This window comes from Salarias fasciatus, chromosome 17 (assembly GCF_902148845.1).
Source record: "Salarias fasciatus chromosome 17, fSalaFa1.1, whole genome shotgun sequence".
Taxonomy (NCBI): domain Eukaryota; kingdom Metazoa; phylum Chordata; class Actinopteri; order Blenniiformes; family Blenniidae; genus Salarias; species Salarias fasciatus.
The window spans coordinates 7,606,425-7,627,221 of NC_043761.1; the positions used below are offsets into that span (position 1 = coordinate 7,606,425).

Below are 20,797 nucleotides of genomic sequence, written 5' to 3' on the forward strand. Positions count from 1 at the left end.
TTACTTAACGTGAGCCAAATTGCAGTCGTCGATCGTCAGCCGGGGCGGTTCTCGCTGTTGGAAGTCACGATCTAAAGGTGACGCAGCTTCTGCCAACAAAGCTCTCTGACTTTCAGACAACCGCCTGAGATAAGAGATAAGGCCTGCAGAATCAGCTTTTAAACCTCTTCTGACCCCCAGCTTTCTTTCACATGAAGTTAATTTACTGTCCCTTTGTTGCACTTGATTGCTTTCATTCTCATTCTCTCATTTCATTTTTTTTTTGTTTTTGTTTTTCTCTTTGCATTTATCGCTTCAGTCGTCACTCTTTCATTTCCCCACCATCTGTGCTCCTGTTTTTTTTTTACCCTTGTCTGACTTTTATCTTGCACTTGATTGTTTCTCTTTCTTTCTTTGTTGTTTTTTTTTTTTTGCTGCCATTACTGTGTTGTCAGTCAAAGCACTTTGCAAATTGTAATTTGAAGTTCATACTGTATATGATCAGAATTATTCAGTGCCTACAGCTATGTGTAAGATGTCTGCATTAGGCATAGGACTTCACGGACGCTTTAATTCATACAAATCATCTTCAGAATAGATCTGAAAATCATGCTCTGTAACACCGTCTAAACTGTTTTTGCTATTGCCGTCAAGCTGCGTACAGGATTGCCTCATATTGCTCTTCACACGCCGTATTTCTATCGGCATGGAAATTACAGTGATTTCAAAATGTCGCCCAGCATGTTTCCATTTGCGGCACTGGGAGTGATTGACCCTCAGCGGGCCTGCGGGTCGCATCCCCTGCCTTGCTGTCACAGAGTCCTCTGTGTAAGTCGGCGCGCTCGGATCAGTCAAACTTGTTCACCATTGTGATTCACGCTGAGCGGCTCTGGCAATTTTCATTTCTTAATGTAATGTACTTTGTGAAACTCCAACCGCTCCTGAAATCCGTCATCCAGCTCGCATGAACGCTGCACATTGGCGTACATGACTGGAGTCTACTGACATATTTAACGCTCAATAATGTCATTATATACATTTATGTTGGAGTCACAGCAGATTTGTCAGACTTGGTTTGAAGTGGATTATATCATACGAGTAGGCGAAGTGAGAGAAAAAAAAAAAAACAGTGACTTTCAGTGGGAGAAAAAAAAGTTGAGGTCCTTCAGGCAAATTATAACATGTCAGGCAAGCGTTACATTGTGTTATAAAAGGCTGCTGCTGGAGAGAGAGAATTTCTCTAATTTTCTTTTAGACAAGAGGCTTTAAAGGCAAATTTGTCTTGATCATTAAGTCTAAAAAAGTGACTCTCGAGGTCATTTATTCTACTTTATCCAACAAAAAAACATGATGTGTAACTAATACATTCAACACTGTTTGTAGCGAATGAGTGGGCAAAGTGTTTGACAATGTTGATGCTTAAAAGAAAAAAAAAACTTTAAATACTTAAATGCAAAAGTTTTCTACAACTCAGACAGGTTGAAATCACACCAGAAGTGAGCGGAATTAACGCGGACCAGTTAAACTTGAACATTGAAGTGACTTTCATGAAGTTGCGGAGCATCTGTGTAGTGTGGGATTCAAGAAAGGAAGACCAAATGAGCACACTTGTGTCAAACCTCATTATGTGAAGCAGGACCACATGCTGTCGGTCTGATGGCGCTCGTAAAGAGCCAGAATGGAAAAGAAAACAGAATTACTGGAGTGAAGCGTGAGACCAAACAACGGCAGACACCAAAAGAGTTTGTTTAGGAAACTTTAGTCGATGTGAAAAGAAACTTTAAAGCCTAAAGAAAGTAAAAGTCGTACATCTGCTAATGAATTGTAATTTGCATTAAATTTAAAGCTACTTAATTGTTTTTGTCATTTTGGTTAGTAGACAGAATATTTTAAGCATTTTTAAAAGGGAATATTGTAATATTTTGACATACTGAATATATGAGTTTAAGGACTTATGAGACAAAGTAATGATTCAATTAAAAGCAAGATTAGTTATTTCAGTTTAGTTGCAGTATATTGCAATATATACATGAATTTCATTTATTTTTTTTCAAATTATTTCAAATGTGCCGATAATATGCATTTAATTGTTCCTACGAAACCCTATCAATCTGTCGTAAGAAAGCTGAACTCAAAAAAATGTTGGCTCTCACCTGCGGGAATGATTCCTATCCGGAGGGAACACGGCACCAGTTGAGCATCGGGCTGGTTTTGGTCCACGCTGTGGTCAGTTTGGGTTCTGGTAACCAAGCCGTGGAGGATCTCACTGAACATCCCGTCCCCTCCTACACACACCACCCTGCAAGCGACAAATGAAATCACCCCTGAGTTCAATGCAGGATTTTCTGATACACTGTTTAATATAGACCACGGACGTACAAGTAGCCTGTGGTTTCCACATAATGAGTTGCCTTATAGGTACATTTGTTGGAATAAATATGAAAACCAGCAACAGAGCCAGAAAAGCTTGACAATAATGCATCGGGGCAGCATGTCCGACTGTGAAACCCCTCAGTAAATAAGAATATCACGCTGTGCCACCAGGCATTACAGCTTCTTAAGTCTAAATCCAAACCTTGGAGAAATGGATCTATAAATTATATGAACTGCAGAGTAAAAACATAATGGACTCTAACCCTGCTCCGGTGGACTGAATATCTGAGTAGAAACTGAAAATGACAGGGTGCTAACCAGGCGAAAAAGGCACTTTTTGTTCATCTATCAGCAGCATTTTACACACAGACCTGAGCAACACCATGTACGATTTCACCTGAAAACACATCCCTGGCCCGGAGGAAGTTATTTGTGGATATGAATTTATTGTGCCGTCATTGTGAGCGATGCAGGCAAAATGCTCTGAGCTGCAGACAAAACACGATGGATTCAGACGCAACTTCCTCACCGCCGTAATTCACATTCACAGCAGCTTTGATGCCGCTGGTCATTTGATTGTAATTAAGCGTGTTAAGCACATCATTTTCCTTCTGAATGCTGCGGGAGTGGATCCAAAATAAATATTACTTCGTGTAATTTAAAGAAACTATAAGGCCTCTATGGAGTGCCACAGGGATCGGTCTTTGGCGGTTTTCATTTTGTAACAAGCTATTTGAGTTACAGTTGTTGAAAATTACTGCCCCTGCAGAATTATCATAATGCGGTATAACATTGCAAAATAGAGGATTTTTTTAGCCAGAGTTATGTCAAGGACTATGTGTAAGGAATCACCGTGAAACCGTGCCTCACGTGTCGCTCATGATGGAGTCTTTCAGCGGCTTTATTACAACATGAAGAGACGAGAGTCCACTCCAAGTCACGGTGAATAAGTTGCACTGAAAGGCTGAAATCAGCGCAACCTAGCTTAAGCACTCACCCGTCATATTTGTGGAGATTGGCCTCTGTTTTCAAGTGGTCCCTGGCGTGATTGGCGCGCTGTGTCACTATGGAAACAAATCAGACGGCGAGCATCAGTACGAGCTGAGTGAAAAGGAAAGGAGCAGACTGAATATCTCGACTCTTCGTGGCATGACTGGTCTTACGAGCGGGTTATTACAAGCATTTCTTTGAAATCCTGGACAGGGGGACGCAGCGCCGGTTTGAAACATTGACTGGAGCAGATTAATGTGGAGAAAAGGCGTAGGCAGAGAACAACCTCATTCAACTATTGTATATTAGCTGGCGAAATGAGCCTTGAGCCCACAGAAACAATATTTCAACACTGAATCTGTTTACCGGGCTTATAACACCAGCACAAATACAATACTGCAATTCATAGTGACTGTAGGAAGGCCTGAGTGGATAGTATTCACTGTGATGGACCATCAGCATCTCAGACTATGTGTTGCTGCAGCAAACACTTATTGAATAATAGATGTGTTTGGATAGCTGAGCTTATCAACTATCACAGCTTCCATTAAGGTAGTGGCATGATTAATGGTGCTATAAGCCAAATCATATCCTCGCAAGTCTCTTCGGTCCCAGCGAGAGACCACGCTGGCAGTGGAGATGTATACGGCGGCCATCGAGACTCATTTTTTATTTAAATGTTGAGGAATACCACTGATAGGGACCCACCAATCACGTCGGTGGAGATGCCGGCGCGGCGAAACAGTGGAGCCACCTTCTGCTCGAAGATATGCTTCCCCCGCCGCTTCCCTCCGTATGGATTGATGTAGACCAGAAGGCTCTTCGGTCGGTTGGCTGCAAGGCGAGGGAGGAGGGGAATGGCGCACTCATTAAAAAAAAAAAAAAACAGCGAGGTGTTTACCTTTTCTTTTTCTTTTTTTCCCACAAATGTGTAAGTGACAGCGGCTTGATGAAGTTTTCATTAACCGCAGACCTTTCTCAGAACGCTCAGTCAACGCGACCGACTCCCAAAACACGCGGCTCCTGAAATAAATGGCGTGTCTAGCGACTATGGGAGGAGTGTGAGGCGATCCGGGGGCACTGCATCATTCAGTGATAAACCTACGAAAATGCCGCATTGGAGGATGCTAAATGGCTTGTTTACCGCCGTCATGGGCGACGGCGTTTCACACAACAAACCCAGATACAGCAGCTGCTGCTCAAACCGCGGAATGAATGGACTGGGATCAAGTGTTAAATGAGCTCAAAGAAATATAGCGTGCTGCATTGTTTGGCAATAAGACAAAAGTTCCATTAGATTACATAAATGGATTGTCAATGGGTGATGTACAGGTGAACAATAGAGGGGAGTAACACCACTCAGAACTTTATGTTTGATATGAATGTAGTTAATTTTCTCGAATATAGAAAAAAACAAGTAATTAAGTTTAATATGTAGCATCTAATTCATTTAGCATCTCAACATTTCATAAGGATTTAATGATGGATTTCTGGTCCACGCTTTCTTATCTTTTGAAACACATAACAGTACATCTATAAAACATTAATACTCCTCTCTGTTCATGTCTAATCTTGTTGGGGGAAAAAAAAAAAACCCCCCACAACAACCTGCGCTTCAATCCGCTGGTTCTGAGTTTGTTGTTGTGTTCGGTGTCGTTCTTTATGCCTCTGCCTCGGATCTGTCGGTAAGAGAAATGCAGGAGACCGTCTCGATTGAGGGTTTGCCCGTGGGCTGTCTCGGGGGCAGAGTGCATAATACACTGTTGAAAGGGAGGCACTGGCTCTTTAGAGGCAGCAGGCAGCGCACACTTCACTTCCAGACCTAAACCTCTCTGTGGTTTGACTTGAATTATACTGATTTTAACAAATCTATTGACAGTAAGAGCAGTTTTGATGTTTTTTTTGTTTTTTTTTACTTTTATGCTCTCATATGATACAATAGAATAAAAATGAATTCATTTATCCTAGAAGGAAATTCCATCCCTGATGGTCAGTTTTATTCTTTCTGTCCTCTAACTAATAACTTCTGTAACTATTTCAGGGATTTACTGTAACTTTAATAAATCATATTGACATATAATGATAATAACTTTGCTAGCTGTCATTCAAAGAGATGCTTCCCCATTAAAGTATTATTCATAGCTGTTCTTTAACAATATGAACTGTACATATATGTATTTTAATACGGCTGTGTGCGTCGACTTGAGTAAACATTTAAAAACCTGCACTGGGGTTTTTCTACACATTGCTACCCACAAGTAAGAGTCTGCCTCTTTAGGGCTGCAAGAATTATTTTAAAATGTATGTAAATGGAAATATGGAGTCAATTTTATTTTATTTTTTTCAAGATGAGCTTGCCTGTGCATGGTGGTTAACAAGCCCAAAGTTTAAAATAGCGATCTCTACTGATATGAGTGGTATTTATATGCTCACTTCTACATGTAGTTGCATGTATTTATTGCTTAATTTATTTCTGCTGCATATACATGACATTGTAAGTACATTGCAGTGCCTCTTATCCTATTGTGATCACTTTCCATCAATCAGATAATTAGATTTACTTTGTCACTTGAACAAAAACAGAATAATTACTTTCATTTCCATTGCGTAGTGTTGATAACGTCATGCTATCTGAACAAAGTCATAGCTATAAATATCTGAAAAGAGAAGTTGATGCAACAGTTTCCTTTCATGCTTTGTGTCCCATCTCGCATGTGAGTATCGCTATGAGGTGATCAACAAACCCCTGAACAAAAGAGTTGCACCCCCCCGCATGCACAAGTGCTGCCAACTGCTAAAATTGCATTACAAGTCAAGACGATTGAACTTCACACTTTTCCCCGTGCTTCTCCTGTTTCATATATATTTGTGCAAATATGCATTTCGCCAGAATCCTGTCCCGGAGGCGCCGAGTCAGTACGCTGATTCTGATTGAGTTCACAGTACAGTCATGGAAAATCAATAGCAAGCACGTACTGAGTGACGACAGCTGCTCATTTGCGACTCGGACCCACTGTTCGCAGAGCGCCTGGCTGCTGCAGTGGAAGGCGACGTCGCTGCAGCGCCACTGGTGCTGCCTCGTCCTCCTCACGTAGGACACTGAAAGAGAGAAGAGAAGGGAGCTCCTGAACCGCTATCGAACCAGCAGAGCACGACTTTCAGAGAGCCGGGAGTGTTTACACAAGATGCTATCATGAGAACGAGAGAATTCCTTATCAGCGTCTGATAACATCCTCCATTCATGACATGTGGCTGGAAGTACCTTCCACTTAAACACGTCACATCCTGTGTGCAGTTTGAGCATTTGGGAATTCTAAAGCATCTCTTTTCTGCTCATTAATTCTTCTTCCTGCTGACTGAGTCTGGTACGAAGAGGTTCAGCCCTGAAAACGAACTTGACCGCCCGGGTCAATCTGATGTATAAATGAGTAAAAGTAACGGAGAAAAAAAGCAGAGGGAGTCAGATAACTAAAGCTCTGCTGATAGACTGGAAGCAGAGATGGAGTCACCTAATATCCTCTTCAGAACATCACTGAAATATTTACATTAAGGCGCAAAAAAAAAAGAAAAAAAAAAGAAAATCACTCGCTAAGCACTTTGACAGCAGATTCACTCACTAAGCATTTCCAAGTCAAATCATCACACTAAGCATTTTTTTTTTTTTTTTTTTTACCCCTTCATCTGATAGAAAAGTTAACTTTCCAGGCGAGTTCCTCAGTCTAAATCATTTAGAGTACATGGTACTAACAGTGGGAGAAATACTGGGAGTGACTGCAAAAATTCATCCTTTAATAAGTTACATAATCAGGATGTAAGCGATCGGGCCGCACCTTTGAAGCCAAGTTTTCCCAGAATGCACTCATATCAGGCTCCACGCAGTTGCATGCCAGTGAAAGCTCACATTAGAGAGGTGATTTTTAACATTTTGGCTGCGATGAATAATGCAAATCCGACCTTGTTTGGATATAATCTAATGGCTCCAAAGCAAGTATCGGCCCCACAGTCGCTGGCCTGCCGCCATTTGTGACCCAGCCAGCTGAAGCTGAGAGGGATTCTCTGGTTTTATGCTCTACTTTCTGGCTTTGTCACAATATACAGCTTATTTCTGTCACATTGCTTGTGATCGGTGGTGCCGAACAACGGCTTTTGGCACAGTGACCCAAAATGCACCTGCGATGTGGTTTTAGCCCACATTAGTGAAATTAAAGCGGCAGTGGCAAAACTTTGTTGTTGGAAGGAACAAAAAGACACAGCTTCTGTTTTATGAAAGAGCACATCTTTGAAATTTGTGTTGTATGATGACAACTTGTTTTTTTGTTATGTATTGTTTCTTTGTTATGTATTGAATGTAGCGCGCACATCGGAAGTTTAAAGGATTTCTGAATTGACAAGGGGCAGATATTATAAGCTTTTGCTTCTTTCTGTACCTTTTCATTCATATCTGTGCTGAAGTATGCAGATGCAAGTATGTTGCATTCACTTTTTGTTTTATTTAAATGAATGAAATAAATAAATCAAATCAAAATTTACCACCTGCATGACTCATCAAAACGGAACAAACTTTTTTAGAGGACGAAAACGTCAGATCATGGACTGCAGAATTGGAAAAGCTTCATTAGGGTTACAAAAGACAGGACAATTAAAATGCACCAATAGTTTCACCAGCTGGGTTTTATTCTTTCACGCAATTACTCACTTAGAGAGGTAAAAACGGCTCACTTTTCCATCAGGTGTGTGTTTGCAGTGTGAGATTTGTACCTGTGAATGAACAGGGATGCTCCTGCGTGCGCTGCTTTGTCTTTTTCCGATCCTTTTTGATCTGAGCGGGGTCGTCTTCGTCGTCGTCTCCTGTCATGTGAACAGCCACGATTTCAGACACCTGCACCGTCTGGCCACGAGCTGGGATGAGAGGAGAGATACATAATCTGGTGAAGTTAACTACTTGAATAACAGAAAGGAGCACTCTTTAGTTAGTATATTCAATGAGTCGATTCGGTTTTCTACTGAAACTGAAGAGTCGTTTTTATAGTTTTTTTTGTAGACATGAGAGAAAAATAGCAAGCTTAAGTTTCTCATCTAATTCTTAATAAGCTTTGTTCCCTTCCTTCTAAAGGCAGCTTGTATTACACTGACTTGAGAATGGCCGATAGCGTTCGTTTGTCAAAGAACGGAGTGAATGAGAATATCGTGGTCGTATCCCAGGAGACTGTTTGGGAAGGAAACACATCCTGTTGTACGCCTTTCCCATGGGAACAACATTCAATCTGCTGGTTCAAAATGAGTGCAGTATGAAGCCGTGCTTTTTATTATTATCATCTTTTCATAATGGCTGTCAAGCTTTTTCAGGACAGTGTGCCCCGGTTCCTCCGGCAGTGTCAAGCAGGGGTGGGTTGACTATATTTAAGAATATAATGGGTAGTAATTTTTCTGTACTGAATGGAAACACATTATTCTGTGTATTCTGTATGATAGCTGATTTTATGAAAAAAGACCAACAGCTACTTTCTGTTTTTGATTAACATGCATGTGTTTTATCCTTTTTACCTTTGTCTGAACTAGTTCAGCTGACATCTGGTTCATGTGTTCATGTAGAGCACAGCTGGTAGAAACCAATGCCACATTCTCACAAAATGTAATAAACAATGATACATGAAAATGGATGTCATTTCTTGGACATAAAGTTTTATGGAGTTTGCTTGTTAAAAGTCCTCATATCCCTTCATTGAGTGTATTATTGGCCATTATTACATTATCTGTTACTACTTGGCTTCACTTCATGTGCACGACTTCAATCAGCATACATGACTCAATGTTTTTGTCCATTTGGCAGGTAGCATACGTCGTTATGACAGAAAGATATTTTCATATTCTTTTGCTAAAAATTGGGCAAAATTAGGGTGATTTAGACCGGAAAAGGGGCTATATCCGTCCCTCGCCTCTGGTAAATCTCACCCTGGTTATATCCATTATAGCTAACATGCTCATTGACAACAGGTGTTGTAGATTAGATTATTTAGAATCGGAACACATGCAATAATTCACAGGAAATCATCTTCATACACCCCAAAAAGGCATGTTTGTTTGGTTAAAAATAAAAACACACACACCTCTTGCCAACGTAAATGGACTACACTTATATAGCGCTTTTGCATCTGCATTAGCAGAGCCCAAAGCGCTTTACACTGCATTATCGCATTCACCCATTCACACACCGGTGGAGGCGGCTGCCATGCAAGGCACTCAATCCATCCACCGGGGGCAATTCAGGGTTCAGTGTCTTGTCCAAGGACACTTCAACATGCAGACAGGGGGGTGACAGGAATCGAACTAACAACCTCCAGATTGTCAGACGACTGCTCTCCCCACTGATCCACAGCCGCCCCGTGATGGGCGTCTAAACCACCATCATCTGTGTGGTGTTTATGTGAAACAGTGACCGGGGTAAATAAAAACAAAGGCAATAGAATAATCTGAAAAACTCAGCGCTGAGAAGGCGACACCTATTCGACTCGGGGTCTCCCGATACGGCCCTTTGAACCATTTCTATTTAAATTCAGAAACGCCGAGCTTTCAATCAAAGTGGATGGATGCTGGGAGAACAAATCCAGAACTGCACTTTTGTGCTCGGAAAGGACAATATTACTTGCAATGAGTTTAACTGACCTCTTCAACTGCATCACATACAGGCATTCCAGTCTCTCCTACAAATTTATTCAGCTGATATGGCGAAATGGATGGGAGGGAGGCATGACATATTATTTCTCTCCTGGGAGTCTGAGGGAATAGGATTTCATTTCTTTCTCAAATAAAGATGATACGCCATGCGGGCATGAATAACTTTATGGCCATCGATATTCACACTTTGACAAATAGGAAGAAGAGTTATGGCCGTGTGGGTAATGGCTTTATTTCAGGGGGAAAAAAAAAAAAAAGAATGAGGAGTTTCATTTTAAGCATTTGAAAAATGGCACATAGCGCTCTGCCAAACTGATTGTTCGGGCTGAATTAAAATATATAATGAATTACTCAGAGTTCCCCTGACTTCTAGGGTCCTTATTCTAAAGTGTTGAGGTTGAGTGTCATGAGAGAGCTCAGTGATGTGGCCACGTCGGCATACTGACCGGCACAAAAAGTCATATGGAGTTATAATTCAAGCTGCACAATATTATTTAAACGTGCTATATGTTGATGAGTTAATTGTTGCATTTTTTTCCCCTTGATTTTTGTGTTTTTGGCCTCATGTCAGACGGCATAATGTATTAATAAATGAAATACGATCAGTTTTTCCACAGCCTGCTTATGATTATGTTAACATGCAGAACATGAATGCATAATACATGAAAACATACAACCTTTTGCAACATGTCTATTGTGACTGCTGATCCTGCCATGATGACACATGAGCAATAAATTATGCAGCCCCAGTTTTCATCTACATGCACTGCACATGTTCAACAGTGTTGCGTATTTGTGTGATGTTCATGTTGCTGCAACTCTCAGAACACAACTTTCATGAAATTAGGGAACCGCTTGGCTTCTGCCAAGTCTTGCCTCGGGGTTTTCACACATTTGACTCATTTATTGGAGTTGTTAATAAAAATATTTTTAACACAGTGAGAAGGTGACATTTTCCTTATTGTAAATCTAATTTACTACTGTTGCACTGAGGTAACTGACGCCTTTTTCACACGCAGGCGAGAAGTGTTCGTTTTTGTCATGAAGACCAGTTTAAAGCCATGTTTTCTCATTCACGATGAGAAAACAATATTTTGATTTCAAGCTCTGGGTCATGCTGTGTGGCCATTAGTGGACTTTATTGTGCTGTATTTGATGTTGCCACACTTTGGCTTGAAAAGACTGAAGCCTCCGTCATGGGGGAAAAGCTGGTCTATAATATTAGTGATGAATAGATTTTCATTTCTAGGTTAAAAAACGGAAAACACTTGACCTGTAGACAACAATTCATGCCAATAAATCCTTGCAAATGTTTATTTTATGCTGTTTATTTAAGCACACCTACTGCACACTTTGCACAATCTGAATATGTCAAAAATCATACATAAATAGAAGTCCTGCTAGCATACACAGACTTGAAAAAAGGTTATTTTTGACAAGAAGCAGCTGTTTGTTATCTATAATAATGAGAAAAGAGGCTGGAACAGGTTCAACATAAATCATGAAATTCTGCATTCGCTGTTTGTTTCAAGCAACAAAGCAAATACCTCATATTCAAGCTGTGCATCAAAATTTAGAGGAATTTATTACAATATCTTATCTTGGATCTCACACATCAACATGCTTTTTATCTGGAGATCCCTGACATATGATGCGAGGAAAAAAGAAAAATGGGTGACATCTTTCACACAAGTCGTCTGCCAAAGAAACAAACAAACAAAACCATTCATAACTGAATCAGCGCGAGCAGCGCGGTGAAATTAACCCCAGAAACAAAGTCCCAGTGAACTGTGTTGGGAAGGGAGCTGGAAACAATAGCCGACATTCTCACATCCAATAACCGCTCCAATAACCCTGCCACACACACATATATACTCACCGAGGCAAAAACACACACACATACACACTCAAGTTCACAATAATCCCATCACCACACACACACATCCCCGCACACAGATTCCTCCACTTTTTAGCTCGCTACAGTCCCTAAGCTACATGCTAAGCCCTCGGCCATACAAGGCAGATCCTCTCTGCTCGGCTCTGACATACATTTTCTTTGTGCTTGAAAAGAATCTGAGCGCTGGCAGCCCGCCAGTGTGTGCCGCCTATTCATACCAGGGGGCTCAGTGTGCGCCTGCGAGCCGGAGAGGTCTGCTATCTGCAAGAAGTCAGCTTTTCAGGAACCGCGGGGCAGAGAGCTTTCTTTCTGTAATGTCTGGAACTTGCTCTGCACTTGGAAGAGAGCAAAATAAATGTTTGTTTGGTTGTGGCAAAGCTGCAGTGACACCTGTCTGAGAACTCTGATAAGGAAGACCGGTGTCGTTTTGGGTAATATGTCTGGCTTTTATTTCCTGCATCCATTTTTAGAAAGAGCAGCATGTGATTTCTTTCTCATCACACTAAGTATTGCATTTGTGAAGCCAAGAACTGACATCACTGCAGCCTCTCTGCTGTTTTAGCCCAAGCTATTAGAAAAAAAAAAAAAAAAAAAACAATGTTAAGGGAATCCTATCCACATTTTGGGGAATATTCTTATTTGCCTCATTGCAGAGAAGAATGTCAGAAGATCAATAACATTCTCTAATGTATATGCTAAATATGCAGCTGCAAAGCCAGAAACTGGTTGACTTGGCATGAATAATTCTGAGAACAAAGCTGAAGCTACCCTGACTTACTAAATCTGTAAAATCAAGTGACCCAGAGGTCACCAAGTTTCACTTAGAGAGAGCAGATGATCCATAAGTTCACTTCTACTCACAAACAAGATTGAAAGAATTTAGTGAGCTTGCCATGGGCTATTAGAATAATTTTATTTCTATATTCATAAAATACAATGTGGCTGTTTCCCAAGTTCCACAATACTGAAGTGATTCTTCACAATTGTAAATATATATGATAATTACATGTAGCTCCTTCAAAACTAAGTCTGTACTACATCAAAGCACCAGTTTGCATTTTTTACCGTTACTGTGTGCTGAATGGGCCCCATTATCTCGCCCATACTCAAAGTAAAGCCATCCAAATTCAGGTTGATTCTCTGGTTTTTTTTTTCATTTTTCTAAGCAAAAGTTAATTTCAAATGGAATGCACTGAAGTACAGATGGGCCGAATTCACTCTCCTACACCGATGGATGACGATCCAACTGGTGCAAATGTTGGCCACTGAAAAATTTACAGAGGAATGCCATCCAAAACCTGTCGTCTGTTCATTTTGCTAAATGCCGCAGAAAGCTTGTCAGGTTTTAGTTCAGGCTTCAGTTTCCCCACACAAGAGGATCAACTTAACTGCCATGGGATTAAGGCCAAGTTCAAAGAGACAATCACATGGAATGAGGATAAGAAGGAACAAAGAATGGTTTGCTAACGCTGCCATGTGTAACTCTGGACCTCAAATTCTGGCAGCGGCGGCGCGTCGCTCTGCCCCGAGTGTGAATGTAATCCCTAACTCTGGCACTGTTAGCGCCACTCTCTACTGAGCCAGAAACATCCAAGTCTTTAGAGCCCAGGGTGCTGCCGGTTTCCGCTCTATCCACATGAGATGGATAAACACCTGCAATGCAAAGTGAGCACTGTTAAAGGGCCAGGGCTGAGATTTTTACACTGGATTGTGTACTTTTGTAGCAAAACATCTCACATAGTTCCATAAAGGTTAAAAAAAAAAAATCAGTAGTATTTAATCTGCTTAAACATAACTGTTTGAAACTGATTCCCAGCAGCTTAAAGATACACAATATGAGATTTAGGTAATGTTTGGCCAAGAGCTACCAATAGTGTCGGCACCTGCTGAATCCTCTTGACCTGGTGTGCTGAGGACAGACAACACACTCACACATCATCATGGAGTCGATTCACACTTGTTTCAAAGACAAACAAGCAACATCACAGCTGAACACAAACTGAAGTAGTTTCGCAAATTGTTGCCACTTCACATTCACATCTAGCTTTGGAAAAAAAAACAAAAAAAAACTGTATCCTGATGTGATCTACTGAAAAAGTATTTCATAAAGCCGCAGGGAAAAACCTTCATGTTATATTTTTCGAGTCACTGAGAAACATTTGCATGTTTCATCATCTAATACGTAAAAGGTCGATTTGGTTCACGACAGTCGTCTAGATATCCTCGATTTTTGGACTATTTCCAAGACAAAACGAAAAGGTGTGAGGAGAAATGCATCAAACACTTTTGCCTTTTCTTTGACAACATGATTACTCAAGAAGAAAGAAGTCAGATTAATCTATACTGAGAATAATTGTTAGTTTCAACACAACCACAAAGTGAAGCGGTTGTGGCGAGCTTCCTCCAGCTTCCTGGCTCTGTGCTCCTCTCAAAGGTCAGCCCTGTCAAGACTGCTTGCTGTTGGTAAATGGCACAAATTTGCATGTCAAAGTTCACCAAAGTTGAACTTAGCACAAACCCTGTGAAGCTTAGCTGTTTTAAATGTTACTGCGAAGCCACTGCTGCTGCTGCTGCGCCTTTAATCTCTGTCCCGGCGGTGGATGATAAGTCTTTCTTCCCCAGTGACACTTAATTACTTAGCAGTAGCTTTGGTTCAGACTACACTGGTGAGGGGGAGGGGAAAAAAAAAAATGAATTGACTGCTCGCACCTTCATGATGGATCAACACGTGAAGGGACGTGCGCGATCGGTAGGATTCATGATCCTGCTCATCCTGCTTCCCTAAAACAGGGCGGCATCCGATCCGACTGGATTCCACTGAAAATACTGGTTTTCTACAAAAGCACCGCGCGTCAACATGTAGAGTGGATTCAGTCACACCCTGGGCGTCTGGCTCATGGGCGTTGACAGGGCCCAACCAGAGACACTCCGTCATCAAGCTTCTATGCAAAACAATGATTTGTGGTGACGGAATAAGAAATGACTGCCGTGACTATGATCTTCATGCTTTTGCACTGGGGGGATTTTGTTTATATTTCTGTGTACGGTATATCTGACAACGCAGCGTCTGCCCTCACCTTTTTTTCAGTCCTCTGACAACGCAGAGCTGTCACCGTATTCATATTCTGCTGTTGTTCCCCGCACCCCTCCCTTTACACAGTGGATCAGTGAGTAATCCTTTTTTGTTTCTGCGGCGTGGCACTGACAGCGTGTTAGAGGACTAGCCGGTGCAAGCTTAAGGAAACGCTTACATTTTTTTTAGGCGTTTCCACGCCGTTTGTGCAGCTGTTATGTCATTGGCTGTTCTGCATGCATGAATCTGACAGGTACCGACGGAGGGAGAGATGAGATAAGGTTTAACCAAGGAGGTGAAACCAGTAACACTGTTTACGCTGCTGAGCGACACCGTCACAAAAGCTGTTAGAAAAGCCTGATCCTGCGGTGGATTAAAGCTGAAGAAATGCTTTATTGACCGCTCATCTCCATCATGCTGCTTCATGGAGTAATTAGCTTTGGAGGTTCCACTTTTGACTTCTATTGACCCAACCCTCAGGTGAATAAATGCAGTCGATGTAATGAAAGACCCAGCGCTGTTGCCTCTGACGCAGTATGAACCTGCACAGTTTACCCAATCTCCAGCTGTCGTTCCCGCGCTGTGTTTATTTCTGTGTATCTCTCTTCCTCCCCTCGCAGCCGTCTCTCAACATACAGACAGGGTTGTGCATTGAGCACCGGCTTTAGATTACAAAGCACGGATCTGCCTGGGTACACATGGCAGTGAGCTGTCAAACAAGACATGTGGATTTCCCGCAGATGCTGTGGGTTTGCTCAGCCAGCGCTTACGCAAACAGAAGGGGAAGAGAGGACAACCAAGGTGGAAGACACCAGAAGAGCCCAACAAGGCTGCGCAGCAAAGGGTGTTTGGAAGGCTCCCTCCTTGGAATGGAGCCACAGTCGGCACATCAGTCGATCAATCATATCTAGCATTTGTCATGCAGGTTGGTACGATTCAGAGCGATTCACGGAAAGACACTTTAAATTTTTTTTTTTTTTTAAAGATAAAAATGTTCCTACTCGGGGTAAGTCAGGTTGGGCTGAGGTGGCGTTAGAGGATGACGCCTCTAACTTGTCTAACTTGACTTTTTTCATGGAACAAAGTTTCCTTATCTTGTTGCTAAAATTGTAGTCTTTCTGCATAAACCCACTTGATTCCTCGAAATGAGTCATCAGGCCACTGTATTTTCACCCTGCCTATTACTACTAAGGAACGCATTATATGCAATACAAGAGAGTGGCTAATGGATGACTCAAAGAATTGTGGGTTTTACATGACTTCCACTAAGAGACTGAAAAAACTTTACCATGACTTTAGTGACTTTTCATTATCTGTCTTATTCTGAAAAGTACTCTATGAATAAAGCCTATTTTCAATACTGTTATTTTTATCATAAAGCTGAATATGGAAGATCTGTACATGAAAATCCAGTCCCAGCAGTTTTAAAATGTTTTCATGAGTTAATGTTGTTCTACCATGACAGTCACTCCCACTTTCCCACGCTGTCAAAAACACCCATCACTGTTCTGTCTGATCCTGAAACTCAAATTTCAATCTTGATCTCTTTCTCTCTCTCTCTATTGAGTATTAACGTAGACCAGCGTTTGGTATCTTGTTATTTATTTCACAGTATTTCTGTCCCTCACCTTACCCAACTTCCTGTTGGTCTGAGCGGCACAAAGTAAATAAAATACCTCCAGATTTGCTTTGTTTTTCATTTTGTAGATGGGTTTCACTTGAGGAAATTCTGGATTTTTGACATCCCATTTTACACCAGTTTCCGATGTGAATATAAGATGGTCTTGATACTGTGAAAGGTTAGATCTGTGGCCAGCACTGCCATATGGAGAAGTAAATATCTAAAGGCTGGCTGGCCGACAGAGATACCGAGGCTTAAACAGCCTCAGGAAGTGCCACTCTGTAAGCATAGTGATTCAGATGAAAGAAGAAATGCTCTCCACAGCTTACGCTGTGATTTATTCAAGATTTTGCTCCATCCTGCATTGTATCAGAGCAGCGACTCCAGCATTGTGGGGACCCGGGCTTTACTCCAGGCTCAGAGGCCATGCCATCTCAATGGCTGGCTTTTGTTTGTCTGCTTGTGTGTGTGTTCAGTATACAAATAGCATTCCTGGCTGGAGTGCCCTCTTCCTGCTCTCCGCGCGGCACATGTGACTGACGGACGCGCCGCTTCGACCAAATCCACTTAAATGTCAAGCAAGTAACATCCGCTGATGTTGCCAAAACCAGAACATGAAGGCCTGACTGCTGTCCAACGCTCGTATCAAGTCTTCTCAGCATGCACGGCACTCTGGTGTCAGTTTGACGGTGGGAGAAAAGCATCATGAGGAACAAAATGGAAGGCATGAGCTGGAGGAACTCGTCAAATTTGATTTGCGCTGCATGAATTTCTGCTGAGATGACCCTTTTCTGTCTCTCACTGCTGCAGCAGCATGGCAATGTTATTTTTCCGAAAAGGTAAAAATTGTACGAACCAGAGCTTTTGATTTGTCATTTTTCAGTAAACTGACCCATTTTTTTTTTATTCTTCTGGTTTCCTATTAAAATTGGGACATTTCTGTTATTGTCTGCGTTGAACGGGTCACCTCGCAGGTAATTTGAGAAAAAACAGCCCAGAAATGTTGCTGAATTATATCTTGAGTAAAAACAGAGAAAAATGGGAAAGAGGTGCAGTATGCTTGGTGCCAGCTGTTTCAGATTATTTCAAATTATTTCTGCATCAAAAACACTGTAGAGTAACCACGGGCAACGCTATGGCGGCGCTGTGTGCATGAGATGCTACATTTTTTACTTCTCCGTGCTATAAAATCCACATTAAAACACTTTTTTGCATGTAGTGATGTACAAATCGTAACTGGAACTACTTGAATCTGTCTGGATTCTGACTTTTTGGGGTTCCCTCAGTATCCATCAAGGTCCTTTGGGGGTGGAGTTCATTGTTTTGACCGCCAAACATTAATCAAGATCCAATTAAAGTCTTCAAACAATAACAAAAATATAATCACCCATGTATGCTTTTATTCAAATTACATTTTGATGAAAAAGAAATGTCACATTCATTTGTAACGAGTTTCATACTGTATTCAAAAGAGCTGAGACAAAGTCTCCTCGTTTGACTGGAACTCGAGGGCAAACTGACCTGCTCTTGTCGCTATGATCACCATGGGGGGGTTGATGTAGCTACATCGAACTCAATAAGCGGGAGTCTTTATGGCGGGTTATTATAGGGCGCTTGATACCACTTTGGGGAAGGTCAATGGGCAGGTTTGGACTGAAGAGTGCCGTGCCAGCCGTAATCACTCCACTGGATGTGGTACAGTAATTGCAAAGCGGGGACCTCATCTAGATGAACAAACATTAGACCCGGGAGGTTAGAAGAACGTCCGGATTAAGTGGAAGTTACCCAGTGCAAACGATGGAGGGGTCCAGAACCCGGACCACTGCTTGGCAGCCACAGTCACAGTAAAAAAAAAAGAGCTTAATGTACGGCCCATTGATCGAGAGCATGCTGGGAATTTAACTGAGTTCAGTGAGTGGACTGAGACTGGCTTGTGAAAATTTGGTCCACTTTTCTTTTTTTTTTTTTTTTTTTTTAGTGCACGTCAGGTTTCAAGAAGGTCTGCACACACTTCAGGGGGCAAACTTCAAGTACATCAAGTTATTGTGTTGTAACTCACATTAAACTAAAGATGACTTTCCAAGAAAGCTGATTAAAAGTGGAAAAATGTAACTGGTGTGTTCAATAGCTAACTTCAAATCTAAAAGTGACATTTAGTTTTAGTTGATCATTAACTGCAACTTTCCAATTTGCTCCCTAAATGCTACTTATGTGTTGAGTCGTGACTGTCACATGAAAACCTATCACAAATCAATGGAGGCACATTGCTCTCATGTGTCTGTTCAGTTTGAACAGACGGTTGTCATCCTGTTTCGTTCTAATCTTTGACTTGAAAGTAAATGAACCGAAGAACGGCCTCACAACTTGAAACGCTGAAACTGGATCTAATCCACCCACACTCTCGTCACCTGACCCTTCTTTTCTCACTGGCTCCCCTCACATGACCTTAACACCGTAATCCCACGGCTCTTGTAGACTTTAAAATGAGTCAGACACACATGCACTGACTCTCTGACATTTCCCATTAATTATCCTGAATCACAGTGTGGAGCTATAATGATGTGGCCACTTCATCAAGAGAAAGACACCACCCAGTATTGTTTCCTTCTAACTCATGTATGAATCCTAAGCTGCAATTACTCTCCATCAAAAAACAAAAAAAGTCACTGGTTCCTATTCAATGAATTGCAAGCCACTGTATAAAAAATACAACATGTGTGACTTAAAGTGCAGAGATCATCAGTTTAGTGAACAGATTGGGAATTCTTCAAAATGATCATATATTGACTTCTTGCTGGTAACTAAGATATAACTGTTTGAATCCCACTACAAGGGGGAATATTCAAAATGTACTCTGAAGTTAAACTGGAATTTTATAAAAAGTTACCCTGCAGTGCAGGATGGAGCAGCTTTCATCATGGTGAGGGTCACAAAAATGTCATCCTCTCCACCAGAGGGCTGAATTTAACAATAAGGACTGGAGCTACTAATTAAACCTAAATATCTAAATGAAGAGCTTTAAATTAACATGACTGATTAAAAATCTCTAGTTAATGGATCATTTTCTCCCTCAAATGAAATTAGATGTAGAATATTTAAGGAATAATTGCAATCGCTATTGGGTTCAAATGTGGTTAATTGGAAGAAACGTGCTGTTCAGATTTACATCACCCTGAAATATGATTTACAAGCAAGCTCTTTCTCATACTTTTAATTTTGTTTCTTTCTTTCATGTACAATTTAAAGAGAAAATCCTTTTCTGTGGGGCTTATTAAATAACATCCAAGCCTGGAGGTTGTTCCTGGGAAAACGAGCCACCTAATTAAATAGGAAGGGTGGGGGGGTCGGGGGACCTCTGTGACCTCCTCTTGTCTGTGAACACACCTGAACAGCAGCTGTGACCTGACTGCTGCCCCCTCAGCATGACCCTGATAAGCAGATGAAAACAGCTTCCCAAGCTTTTTTTTCCATTAACAGAAAACCAATAATACAATCTTAACTACGACCCAAACTCATTCTGACATTAAGTAATTATCTGAGCTTTTAAAACCTGAGTGATTAGGGCATGTTTCGAGATGTTTCAGCAGTATTCCTTCAAGTTCTTACCAGTTTGAGAGGCGCCGGGGCTTCGCCTTCTGCTCTCTCCAGCCTCCTTCCACTCCAGCACGGCGCGGGACAGAAGAACGTCCACCTGGGAGTCTCCGAGGGACAGCCTCGAGGACAGCAAGGTGCGCTCCTCCTCCATGGCTCCCCTCGGACGGCTGAGAAGCGTCTCACTGCGCTCAACGCAACTTTCGCAGCGCGTGGAGCGTCTGGAGTGCGCGAGCGCACACACTCGCTCAGCGTGTGAGCGTGTCCTAGCTGTCAGACTTGGGACTAAACAAAGATCGTGTTTGAGAAAGATGACTCACAGCTGGTTAAACTTGATTTAAAAAAAAAGTAGTCCGACTTCTATTGTGAATGTATTTAATTATTTTTTTCTTTTTCTTTTTTAATGTTGTACTTTTTTGCTGCTGAAATTTCTCATACGGGACAAAGCTAAATAAATGTAATCTCACGAGGTTGGGTCTGATGGAGAATTTTTCTTTGTGAAGTTTGCATGTTTTCTCTTTGAGCTCCTGTGTGTTTTCTCCACATCCTTTAGAGAGTTGTTTGAATGATTTTATGATTTTAATCAATCTCAAGTGCA

The 20,797-nt window shown here is 41.5% G+C and overlaps 1 protein-coding gene across 1 annotated transcript in view; it reads right to left on the reverse strand.

Moving 5' to 3' along the window:
* cerk (ceramide kinase) overlaps positions 1–20,353 on the reverse strand; it is a 37,874-nt gene extending 17,521 nt beyond the window's left edge. Inside the window, exons 1-6 of the mRNA XM_030114039.1 lie at positions 20,215–20,353; positions 8,101–8,241; positions 6,319–6,441; positions 4,051–4,176; positions 3,350–3,416; positions 2,133–2,278 (exon numbers count right to left, since the gene is read on the reverse strand). Of these exons, the coding sequence (XP_029969899.1) occupies positions 2,133–2,278; positions 3,350–3,416; positions 4,051–4,176; positions 6,319–6,441; positions 8,101–8,241; positions 20,215–20,353 (742 nt within the window). The remainder of the gene's footprint in view (positions 1–2,132; positions 2,279–3,349; positions 3,417–4,050; positions 4,177–6,318; positions 6,442–8,100; positions 8,242–20,214) is intronic.
* Positions 20,354–20,797: the final 444 nt, after the last annotated feature.